The 13,499-nt window shown below is 34.1% G+C and overlaps 1 protein-coding gene across 1 annotated transcript in view; it reads left to right on the top strand.

The window, feature by feature from the left end:
• Positions 1-6,371: 6,371 nt before the first annotated feature.
• Positions 6,372-13,499, top strand: part of CNBD1 (cyclic nucleotide binding domain containing 1) — a 357,731-nt gene continuing 350,603 nt past the window's right edge. Inside the window, exon 1 of the mRNA XM_045895596.2 lies at positions 6,372-6,459. Coding sequence (XP_045751552.2) covers positions 6,372-6,459 — 88 coding nt within the window. The remainder of the gene's footprint in view (positions 6,460-13,499) is intronic.

Below are 13,499 nucleotides of genomic sequence, written 5' to 3'. Positions count from 1 at the left end.
ATTACCTCCATGTACCTCACTTTTCTTATCTATAAGATAGGCCTAATAAATTGTATCTACCTCATGGGGTTGTGGGTGATAAATACGTGTGGAGTGTCCAAATTGACACCTTGCAAAAAAGTGCCCATTAAATGTGGCTATGTTATTATTATTATTATTTTTTTTTTAAAGATTTTATTTATTTATTTGAGAGAGAGTGAGAGAGAGAAAGAGCACAAGAGGGGGGAGCGGGAGAGGGAGAAGCAGACTCCCTGCTGAGCAGGTAGCCCGATGCGGGACTCGATCCCGGGACTCCAGGATCATGACCTGAGCTGAAGGCAGTCGCCCAACCACCTGAGCCACCCAGGCGCCCTTGGCTATGTTATTATTATTATTATTATTTTTATCATCATTATCATATGTTTTGGACTCTATTTTGGTTAGTTCAGTTGCATCTACCCAAACATGAAATGCGAATCCTAGAAATTCAGTAACTCATTCTTCTCTCCAGCTTCCCCTGCTCATCAGCCATTCTCTCTTTTCCTTCCCTATTGTCTTGCCCTAGTATAAACCTTCATCATTAGTCTCCTGAACAAATCCAACAGCCCCTTACCTAGTCCCCTTCCCTCATCTTGTCTTCTTCAATTTATGTTCCACTAGCTTCAGAGTTCCAGCTCTGAAACAGACCTGATTAAGATTCCCAGCCACTGTGCATCTGTGTAGTTTTGGACAAATCACTTGTTCTCACTATTCCTCAGTTTCCTCATTCGAAAATAACTACTTGCCTTTCTCATGTGGAAATGTTATAATGCTCAAATAGTTGCAGAACCCTTTGACTTTATAAAGCATGATGTGACATGAGTTATTATGAAGATGTAAACTAGAAGAAGCCTATATTAGAAGAGATGTAAGTAACTATGAGATGTGATTGGGTTTATCCTTACATTTTCAACATGATTTATATCATCCATTGACTAAAATATATATATGTAGTCTGGAATGAGATTGGGCTACATATACAAAAAAGAATGTGTCAGGAAAGTGCAAATCACTCAATGCATGATTATTAATCTGTGCCAATATTTGCCAGAACTGGGGACACAAAGCTAAGGAGCTCAAAGTGTCTGTTCTGTTTTCATATTAGTATAAAGATGGCATACTCAAATTGGCACTCAGGTAGTGGATTCTACCTAAAATAACAGCAGATTTATTAGTTAAAGGAGCTAATGCTACTATTGTTGCTGTCTTGGTTGCTACTGATAATCCCTAATCACATCTACCACTTACTGAGTACTTGTATGTTTAAGGTAGGTGTGAAGGATTGTAAAAAATTATCTCCAGGAATCATGTGATTTCACTCATATGTGGAATTTGAGAGACAGGGTAAATGAGCAAAGGGCAAAAAAGAAAAGAGAGAGAGAGATGAATTAAGAAACAGGCTCTTGACTATAGAGAACAAACTGATGGTTACCAGAAGTGAGGTGGGTGTGGGGATGGGTTAAATGGGTGATAGAGGTTAAGGAGTTTATTTGTTGTGATGAGCACTGGGTGTTGTATGGGTGTTGAATCACTATATTGTACACCTGAAACTACTATTACGCTGTATGTTAACTAACTGGAATTTAAATAAAAACTTAAAAAAAATCTCATTTAATCCTTACAATGATCCTATAAGATTGAGTTAATATGGTCACTAAACAGTAATATAAATGTATATATAGAAAGAAAACTAGAAAATATAAGAGCTAACATTAATTGGACGACTGTGCTATACGAGCTGTGTTAGGTGATCTCTATTTTTTTTCTTTCTCAAAATAACCCTATAGATAGATATCTTTCCATTTTACAGGAAGCTAAGGCATATAAATAACTTCTCCCATATGGCAGAGCAATGGAGTGGCTGAGCTGGCATCTGAGCCTGTGTCTACCTGATCCTTCATATGATAATAAAGTAAAAGCACAGTGTGGTTTACTATAATTGATTCATTTCTCTACATTGGTTACTGTTATGAAACTCTTAACCCTTAGGAATGGCTAGTGTATTTTCTTTGTCCTCTTATGCTTCTTTGTTCTTGTTTTCTAGTTTCTGAGTCAAATGCTGATCTACTTTGCCCGTATTTGGAGGTCATTTTCTGTATCGTTGTTCAGATTTTTGCTTATTACCTTTCTGGGCTTTGACATTTAAAGAGTTACATGCCTGATCTAAGGGGTTACAGAAGCACTGGAATTGTGACTAATTAACATTCATCCAATAAAGCTATTTGAATATATCATATGTTATACTTGTGAATCTCTAGACCAAAAGGGGAATTATTTTGGTAAATCTTCTGAGATCTATTAAATTATGCAACTTTATCCCTAATTTGACTTTTTTCTAATGAATAAAGTTACAAATACATTATACTGGAATGAAACACTGAAAATAGGTCTTAGTTCACAAGTGTAGTGATTAGTACTGTTCTGGAAAAACTATCTTAGCTCCAGAGAAACAAATTATACAAATGTATGTAGGTACATCTGTTGAGAAACTTGGTCCCCTTCTTCAGGTAAATAAATAACTCATTCAAATGGAAAATCTTTTTTTGTGTGTGATTTGAATTCAATATGCATTTAAAGAATACATAGATCTGTGGCAAGTGCCGTGAATATTTGTACATGAATATACTATCGCTTAGGCCACATATGGTAAAAGACTGATATGAATCAAAAACAGGAAGATTTTTTGATTATAGGTAGTATATTGTGTATATATTACAAATATATACTCAAATGTGTGTACACGAATATATCATTGTCTATTGGATCTGGAAAATTGATTTATTTCTTTAATAATGTATTGATAAATTGGAGTGTAAGTTGTTTATAAATTAATCTCACAATAAAACCATTTGGGAGGACATAAAAATTATACTTCAGAGCAATTTAAAATAAAAACAAATAAAAACAAAAAATTTGTTTAAGTCAGAAGATAATGACAGTATTTTTGCATTGAGTGTTCATTTTCTACTAGCAACTTTGACATACATGGAACTAAGCAGTACAAATTACCATCTAAGTTTCACTTCCATATATGCATATATAAATAAATATTGTACTTTATTAATTCATTACTTTATAAACCTTTATTTATATAAAATTATATATAGATTATGTACATTTCGGTTAATTTGGGTATTATTATTATTTTTTTTAGAGAGAGAGAGAACGCATGTGAGCGGGTGGGGGGGGTTGAAGGGCAGGGTGGGGAGGAGGGGCAGAGGGAGAAAGAATCTTAAGCATGTTCCACATTCAGAGGAGAGCAGGTGTGGGGCTCGATTTCTCAATCCTGAGATCATGACCTGAGCAAAATCAAGAGTCAGATGCTTGACTGACTGAGCCACCCAAGTGCCCCAATTTGGATATTATTTCTAACTATTCATGTGAATATATATATATATAAAATACATATATAATTTACTTTAATTTGGAGTCTTTATAGGCATGTGCACTTGTAATTTATGGACTGTCCTTTCAAAGAACAGATTGGCCAATGATATAATATGTAACACTCTATTTTATATAAATGAGTTTTGATCTAATCAGTTTTAATTTATATAAATGTTTTGATAATTATATATTTCTTAATTAATTAATAAAACATTTTTTTATTGGAGTATAGTTGACACACAATGTTACATTAGTTTTAGGTGTACAACATAGTGATTCAACATCTCTGTATGTTCACCATAAGTGTATCTACCATCTATTACCACACAGTGCTATTACAATTGATGATTATATTTTTAAATATAAATATGTGAATTAAAACAATTGTTTTAATTTTAATTGAAGCATTGTTTTTGGAATTAATTTATTTGGAAATGTTAAGCGTGTATAGAAAATTATCATGGTATATTTGGTTATTATTATTATTACTTTTTTTTGTTTTATATAATCAGTACCTAAGGTATATCTTGGACAATAAATCTGTAATATACAACTGCTGACTACGTAGAAGGAGTGAGTGGAACCCATATTAAAAGTATTATTAAGATAAAGTATTTAAAGGGCGCCTGGGTGGCTCAGTCAGTTAAGCGGCTGCGTTTGGCTCAGGTCATGATCCCAGGGTCCTGGGATCAAGCCCCATGTCGGGCTTCCAGCTCAGCAGAGAGCCTGCTTCTCCCTCTCCCTCTGCCTACTTGTGCTCTTTCTGTCAAATAAATAAATAAATAAATAAATAAATAAATAAATAAATAAAAATAAATAAAATCAACCTTTAACAAAAAGAAAAAGTAAAGTATTTAAAAAGTATTTAATCTATGTAAATTTCTCAGGTTTACCTCAGCAATATTACTATTATTATTACTAATCAAAATTATAATTGAATGATTACTATCTTTAGAAGATGTGCTAGGATCTTTAGATTCATTTTTGATATTCGTGTTTGTATGATGCATTATTATTACATATATAGACTGTATGTATGTATTGTAAAGTTTGTATTGATATAAGTATCATTATATATATGACTGTGTTATATGTATAGATTAGGATATTGAAACTAAGGCAAATTAAGTGACTTGACCAAAATAATTTTACAAATAAGTGTTTGACAAGTGATCAGATTTGAATTTCCAGGCATTGACAAACAATACATGTTTCCATCAAACACAAATCATGTGATTATGTGATCATATTATTGTTCTTAGAATGAATCTTAAGAGGACTCAGAATACATTGGAAGGACTAATCAAAAACATTTGGAGGAGCTGCATTTGTGATTTGATGGATTCTTTCTGGACATATACCAGCAGATACTAGCAAATACACAAAATCATGAAGATTATATAAACTTAGATAAAATTAAGTGAGATTTTTAAACTTTTTCTGTTCTTAATGTTCTTATTTCCTTGCATTGTCAACTTTTCATATTTTCTTTTTTTTTTTAAAGAGTTTTCAAGCAAGGCTGAGTTTGATGTGAAATTACTATGGTATGTAGGTTTCACTGTATGTGTTTTTTAATATAGGAAATACAGAAGAGAAAAAAGAAAAGGTGAAAATTTAGAAAAGAAAAGAAAAAAACTTAGAAAATAAAAATAAGAATTGATGAAATTGGAATCAGAGAGGGAATTGATCATTATGAACTTAGGGCCTTTGAAAACTTCTTTTCTTTGATTTGTTTGATCAAAACTACTTGTCAAAGGAAAAAAAAATCATCTAATAGAGTCCCATCTGTTTAAAATCCATGAAAAATGCAAAAACACTTTGTAATTCTATAAAGAGGTCCTTGGTTCTTTGAGTTTTAAATGTGAGAATGGGAAGAGAATAGATCTGGGATAGTCTGTGAAAATGAAGGCTGTAGGGATTACCAAGGGGGTACAGTAGGGATATCAAAGTACCATTCTGTGATAGGAGTTATGACTAGTATAAAAGAAACACAAAATGAAAGGAATGATAAGACTCAACAGATCTGAGTCTCCAGTGAATCCAGAGTTTATAAAACTGGGGACAGGAAAATATATTCGACTGAAAAGTTATGGTGAAGTAAGTTTATTATGCAGATACTATTTATTTATTTAGTGCAGATACAATTTAATAGGAACTGTTGCAAGATAAATGTGTTAACTTTTGTAGTACAACTAAAGCTTTCAATTCTGGTTATTAATGTTTTCTAGATGAAGGTGGTCAATAAATGGTTACCATTCTAGTAGTCAGTTGCAGTCCTTTCGTGTATTATTTATTATAGTTATGACACCAGGAAAATATTTTTAAAGGCTTGGGAGATAACATAGAATCCAAAGATACATTAATTAGGACTCTAAACCCTAGTCATTGTAATGAGCCTTAAGTACTGTGAAGCAGCAGAAAATAACCGAAACATACACCATACTCCAGTAGAATATGGTTACATATAAGCAGGGGTGAGTTAATTGATAGATAATTAGAAGAGGTGTTTTACCCTATGTATGTAGCCATGGAGAGCAGTGTAAATATCCTGTTGGTACTGCTACAAATCGGGTCTCTAATACCTTATGTAAACATTTAGTAGGCAGAAAAAGGGCTCTGCACTAGGGATGACTAATGAATTCTTCTTTCATTTAATCTGGACTTGTGTGCTGTTGATTCTGCTGTATCTGCCCTGTGGAATTTCCTTCTTCATTCTTACTGCTTCCTATAGGTCGCAAAACCCCCTTCATAAATTCCACAGGACTAGGACTAAGATATAGCTTTTCCTGGTCTATATTTAACTCTTGGAAATGCTGTGCACTGTATTAGAACTGTGAATATGAAGATTCTGTAGTACTCAGCCTATCAAGGACTACCTTGAGGGTTCTGCTTTATGATGCCTCAAGGCAAAGAAGGATCATTTGCCTCTCAAGTATCCTTTGATCAGCTGCCTTTGAGCCAACAAGATGCCTTTGTCTTCTCTTCCAGCAACTATTTTGTCTCACATGATAGCTGTAAACAATGTGCCTCCTCCTCCACTTCGCAGTTTACCAAGTGAGTGAAGACTATGTCAAGGGTTTGTCATTGTTTCCAGTGGTATTTATCCCAGATATAAGAAACAGGGCACTTGTGAGTTGGTAGAGAGACAGGAGGAATCATTTTGATAGAGTAGTGAGATGGAAAAAACATAGATATGCAAATCCTGCTTTGTCCTCCTGAAGTCATTTCAATTCTCTAGATGTCAAGTATTTTACTTTGTAAAGTGAGGATCTTTATGACCTTTCAGAACTTCAAATAAGAAATACTTTTAGGGGTGCCTGGGTGGCTCAGTTGATTAAGCGGCTGCCTTAGGCTCAGGTCATGATCCCAGGGTCTTGGGATAGAGCCCAGCATCAAGCTCCCTCCCTCTCCCTCTGCCTGCCTGTGTGCCTACTTATGATCTCTCTCTGTCAAATAAATAAATAAAATCGTAAAAAAAAAAAAAAGAAAAAAGAAATACTTTTAAAGAGAGAAGAAAACAAAGGCTTAGAAAGATCACATGGCTCATGAGTGATCAAACCCCTTGTTTCTGGCAGGTCTTCTAGTGTCTACCTAGTCAGTCTTACTGCCCTGCCCTTTGTGAGCTAATTAATACTTAATTTTCACTAGGAGAATTCTCATTAAAATTTTCCAGGAAAAAAAAAAAAGAGATAATGCCTGTTACTCTTCCTCTGAAATTTATTCCTATTCCATTTTATTTTTATTTTGTAGTCTTTGATTTATAATATCATAGGAATTATAGAGTTAAATATTTGAAGTTTATACAGTTGACAGTATTTTCTTATTTTATATAGTCAGTCTATACCTGGAACATTTTTCTCAAGACTTCTTGTCATAACTATCAAATTCATAGATCTATTATTTGATCACCAATATACTAATAATATGGAGTAGTCCAGTGATAGTTGAGATTAAAAAAAATCTTCTGGATAAGATATCTTGATTTTTTTTTCAACTTCAATAAAGCATTTACTCTATTATTTAAATATTTACTGGGTAATTTGTTGTATGATTTGAAAAAGCTAACCTGTCTATTCTTTTATCTTCCTGTGATTGCTTACTCTTTAAAATCATTTTTTTAAAATTAACGATCATAGTCTCCAGGGGAAACGGTGCCAGAGGCAGCAGTTGACACCTTTTTGAAGGGGTTTACTTATGTCTTGAATAGTGTTAGACAAAGTCCTTATGTTAAATCCAACTAATTCTTATATATGCTACTTTTATATGTTTTTATTATAATTGTGAAAAAAATTCTTGAATGTGGTCAAAGTTTTGTATTTCTACGTGAATCAAAATAAATATTAAATGTAATTTTGCCAAAACCCACAGCTTCTATTGGACAGGTTTTATTTGTGCAAAAGAAATAAAGGTCATCCTAAGACAATTTCTTTAGCAGCCTAGGAAGCACAGTAGCTGGGAGTTAAAAGATCAAATTAATTTAGAATCAATGGGATGAGATATGTGCTACCCTCTGTATGTCTTCCAAGGACACTTAAGTTGTGTGAAGTGATAAAAAGATGAAAAATCAGCAGCAATTTAGATCTCAGAACAGAATAGAGCATAATGGAAAGCAGTGGAGCTCCCAGTTTTCCCTTTAGATGTTCCTACTTGATGTTCTATGTCTATGACTTCTCTTTGGAGACGTGTCCTGCTTGCTTAGTAACTGTGTCTTTGTGCTAACTCCAGCAAATTGACAATTTCCCTTAGCAAACTCTGTCTTTGCTGAAACAATGATCTCATGAAAGCACTCGTGAGGATGCTTTCAATCGATAATATGACTAAATCTGAATTATAAAGAAGATATAAATGGGAATGATTCAAATGCAATGGGCATAAATAGGAAGGTTCAGTTAAGGACCTTAAAAAAATCCAGCTAAAATTGTCTCCATTTGCAGATGACATGATTTTATATATAGAAAGCCCTAAAGACTCAACCAAAAAACTGTTAGAACTAATCAAGGAATTCAGTAAAGTTGCAGGATACAAAATTAACATATAAAAATCAGTGTTTCCGTACACTAACAATGAATTTTCTGAAAAAGAAAAATCAATCTCATTTAAATAGCATCAAAAACAATAAAATACTTAGGAATAAATTTAACCAAGGTGGCCAAAGATCACTACTCTGAAAATCATAAAATATTGATAAAAGAAATCAAAGAAGACATAAATAAACGGAAAGTTATCTTGTGTTTATGGATTGGAAGAATCAGTATTGTTAAAATGTCAGAATTTGTTTGTGGATTTGATGTAATCCCTATCAAGATTCGAACGGCATCTGTTACAGAAATAGAAAAAACATTCCTAAAATTTGTATGGAAACACAAGACTCCAAATAGCCAAAAATATTTTGAGAAAGAAGAACAAAGCAGGAGGCATCACATTTCCTGATTTTAAACTATACTGCAATGCTATAGTTATTAAGACAGTATGGTGCTGGTATAAAAACAAATAGACCAATGGAACAGAATTGAGAGTCCAGAAGTAAACCTAAGCACATACAGTCAACTAGAATTTGACAATGGAGACAAGACTACTCAATTGAGAGGACAGTCTCTTCAATAAATCATGGTGGGAAAACCTGGATATTCAAAAATAAAAGAATGAAACTTGACTACTATCTAACATTCACAAATATTAACTCGAAATGGATTAAAGACTGAAATATAAGACCTGAAACCATGAAGCTCCTAGAAGAAAACATAGAAGAACTCTTTGACATGGGTCTTGGAAATGCTTTTTTAGATATGACACCTAAAGTACAAGCAATAAAATAAAATTGAAGAAAGTGAGACTATGTCAAACTAAAAAGGTTCTGCACTGCAGAAGAAACCACCAACAAAGTGAAAAGAAAACCTGCACAATGGTAAAAGATATTTGCAAACTATATATCTGATAAGGGATTAATATTTAAAATATATAAAGAACTCATACAACTCAATAGCAAAAAAAAAAATTCAATTAAAAAATGGGCAAAGGACCTAAATAGACATTTCTCTAAGGAAAATATACAAAAGGCCAACAGATACTTGGAAAGATGCTCATAATTACTAGTCATTAGAGAAATGCAAATTAAAACTACAATATCACCTTTTAGAATGGTCATTATCAAAAAGACAAGAGCTAACGAATGCTGGTGAGGATGTGGAGAAAAGGGAACCCCTATGACCTGTAAATTGGTATAGCTACTATGGAAAACAGTATGGAGTATAAAACTAACATATGATCCAGCAATTTCACTTTTGGGAATTTCCAAAGGTAATGAAAACATTAACTCAAAAAGTTGAACTCTTTTGTTCATAGAAACATTATTTATAATAGGCAATACATGAAAACAACCTAAGTGTTCACTTAGGATAAAGAAGTTGTGGTACATATACACAATTGAATATTATTCAACCATAAAAAACAAGGAAATCCATTTGCAACAATATGGATGGACCCTGAAGGCATTATGCTAAATAAGTCAGACAGACAAAGACAAATATTGTATGATCTCACTTACGTGTAGAATCTTAAAAAAAAGCCCATAGAAAAAGAGATCAGATTTGTGGTTACCAAAGGTGGGGGGTGGGGTGAGGGTAGGAGAAATTGGAGGAAGGTAATCAAAAGGTACAAACTTCCAGTTGTCAGATAAATAAGCACTAGGGATGTAATGTATAACATGATGGCTATGGTTAACACTGCTGTATGATATATAGAGAGGTTGTTAACAGAGTAGATCATAAGTGTTCTCATTACAAGGATAATTTTTTTTTTCATTTTCTTTTTATAGCTATGTGAGATGATGGATGTTAACAATACCTATTATAATCATTTCACAGTATATGCAAATCAAACATTTATGCTATACACCTTAAACTTATACAGTGATATATGTCAATTATTTCTCATTAAACTGGAAAAAAAATCCAGCCATTATATATATCCTTGCTTACTTTAGGTGAGGTTAGTTAGGTTACCTTTAGTGAATCATGTCTACCTTATCTATAAATTTTATATGTGAATATTTTAGGGCTTTTTATAGGCAGTGTGTAAGCATTTTTCATGTTATGTTATTTCATTTATTTCTCACAAGATACTTATGGGGTCTGTAGTAAGCGAAATAATGGCCCCCAATGATGTGCATATCCTAATCCCCAGAACCTGTGAATAAACTATGCTACATGGCCAGAGAAATTAATGTTGCAGATGGAATTAAGGCTGCTAATCAGCTGACCTTGAAATGGGAGAAGATTCTGGATTTTGCAGTGAGCCCACTGTAATCAAAGGATCCTTCGTAAGTGGGAGAGGGAGGCACGTGACTTAGAGTCAGTGAGATTCAGGGTGAGAAAGGCTCAACTGGCCATTGCTGGCTTTGAAGATGGAAGGGGGGACATGAGCCCCAGAATTGGGGCAACCTCTGCAAGCTGGACAAGGCAAAGAAATAGAGTCTCCCCTGGAGCTTCCAGAAGGAATGCAGCCCTGCTGACAACTTGATTTTAGCATAATGAGATCTGTTTCAGACTTCTGACTTTCAGAGCTGTAAGATCATAAATTTGTGTTTTAAGCTGATACATTTGTAGTAATTTGTTTCAGTGATACAAAACTAATACATGGTCCATTTTGCAGTGAAGGATAGTGAGGCTTGGGTTTCATACCAAGGTTCACATAGTTGTCAAGTGGTAGAGAATTTTTCAAAGTATCATTCATATGAATTTTCTCATAAAAACAACAGTCAGTAGCAGTATAGTTTCCTCCTACCCACCACCCTGATATCCCCTCCACATTTTGCAAGTTGAATGATATATATGTATTTGTTGCATTTTACCATTTCGACCATTTAGTCACTCTTAATTTAAGGGAGAGAACATATCATGCATCTTTAAACACCCCTCCAGTACTGTCTTATTAATTTTGAAATCCAGATTCACAGGCACTCCAGATAGTTATGCTTGAATCCCTTATACATTTTTTTCTTTAAAACTTTCCAGTCTTCGGGCGCCTGGGTGGCTCAGTTGGTTGAGCGACTGCCTTCAGCTCAGGTCATGGTCCCGGAGTCCTGGGATCGAGTCCCACATCGGGCTCCTGGCTCAGCGGGGAGCCTGCTTCTCCCTCTGACCCTCTCCCCTCTCATGCTGTTTCTCTCTCTCTCTCTCTCTCAAATAAATAAATTTAAAAAATCTTTTAAAAAAACAAAAACAAAAACAAAAACCAAAAACTTTCCAGTCTTCTTCTCCTATAGTCTTTTTGACTTGTGTCTCAGGATTTTTCAGAGCTTGCTAACTAAGAAGGAGATGATTGTTCTCAAAAGCAAAAAGTCATGCCACTTTTTATTCTGAATGAGAATTGCTATAAAACCTTACAGTTAGCAACATCTACAGTACTTTTACCACCTGGATGAAATAGCATCTGGGTCTAGGTACACACATGGCCTGTTATTATTAGAAATTGATATTCTGAAGAGACAAAGGGAAGAAAAATGTCATATTTTTTTTTTTTTTTTTAATAAGAGGGCAGGGAGCTGTCCTTTAACATTTGACTGGAGGAAACCCTTTACACACTTATCATTAGGAGTATGGTCTAGTTAGCTACCTTTGTTTGGGTTAATCTGCTATGCTATTTTCTTCATGCTTATTAGGCTTATCCTTCTGAAAAGGACAAGTTGAAATATGCACTTTACATTTTAACTACTGGTTTATCTGGGAGAAAATTTTTTTCTTTTTCTTTTTTTTTTTTTTTTTAAGATTTTATTTATTTGACAAAGAGAGACAGCAAGAGAGGGAACACAAGCAGGGAGAGTGGGAGAGGGAGAAGCAGGCTTCCCGCCGAACAGAGAGCCCAGAGCCCAATGTGGGGCTCGATCCCAAGGCCTTGGGATCATGACCTGAGCCGAAGGCAGATGCTTAATGACTGAGCCACCCAGGCACCCCTGGGAGAAAGAATTTCTGTACTTTAACAAAAGGGTTTTTTGATTTGTTTTTATTCCAGTAACAAAAAAGTTTTCAGGTTCGCAAGATATTTGCAAGTACATCTTGCTTTTTCCAACATAAGAAGACATAGAAGGAAAAAATGGCATTCAAGAGAAGACCAGAGATAACTTCAAGGAATTTAGAAACAAGATAGTACTCCTAAGTGAATGTTTTCCTTGTGTTTTTTTTTTTTTTTTCATTTTATGATGTACATTTACAGAAAACCTGAAAAAACTGTGTCATCATTCCTAACACTTCAAGGACATTTCCTGTAATTTGAGAGACTTTCAGTTTTTTAGTAGCTAAAGATGAAAGGAGTTTCAAGATATATATTTATCTGGAAAAGTAACTGTTGCTCCATTTTAAAGTTTTAAACCATTCAAATCCCAGGAGTGCAAGTAAGAAAAAGGGTGGCCTGTCAGTGGAGAAGACAGAGAAGCTGACTGTGTAATGTATACAAGAAAACAAAGTTGAAAAACAGAGCTAAAAGATGAGACTGGATGTTCCAAGAAGAAATAAAAGATGGAAAATGTGGTTGAATGTTTGTATATGTCTCCATGTTTATATAATCAATAATAGTCCCTGTGGAAAATGCTACTTGATTATTTAGGAAAAGAAGTATCAGAAAATTATTTTCTCAACTTTATTTTTCAGTGTAAAAGTCACTTTTTTTTTTAAATCCCAAAGGAGAAAAGATGAATGTTTTATTGAAAAAACCAAGCATTTATTATGGTTTTTTTCTTACTACTCATAACTATCTCAATGTACTTGTACTTTTTGTCAGAAAGTCTTGAGTGACCTTTAGAAATTAAGTAATGGCAACTTAAACTTGAGCTCAAATCATTTCTGGGGATTCAGGCAGGAAACCCTGCAGTAGACTGCAATGCATTGCAAATCAGATGTCTCCTCTAGTGGTCACACTAGGTCACACCTCAGCTCTCAGGCTACTGCTCTGTTCTAGGCAGTCTGTCTCAGAAATACCTTCTGCATTAGTCCTCTGTTCCCTTCAGCCTCCTAAACTGGATCTCCATTACCTTTGACTGACCTGATCTCTGGACTTCCTTCCAACATGTATTATGGACCAGATTCCTTTATTTATTTATT

This window comes from Mirounga angustirostris, unplaced genomic scaffold (assembly GCF_029215605.1).
Source record: "Mirounga angustirostris isolate CCGP_5_RB_7025 unplaced genomic scaffold, mMirAng1.0.hap1 SCAF_4, whole genome shotgun sequence".
Classification (NCBI taxonomy): domain Eukaryota; kingdom Metazoa; phylum Chordata; class Mammalia; order Carnivora; family Phocidae; genus Mirounga; species Mirounga angustirostris.
Note: the sequence above shows the minus strand (reverse complement) of the source record. Positions and strands in the feature narration are given on the sequence as shown.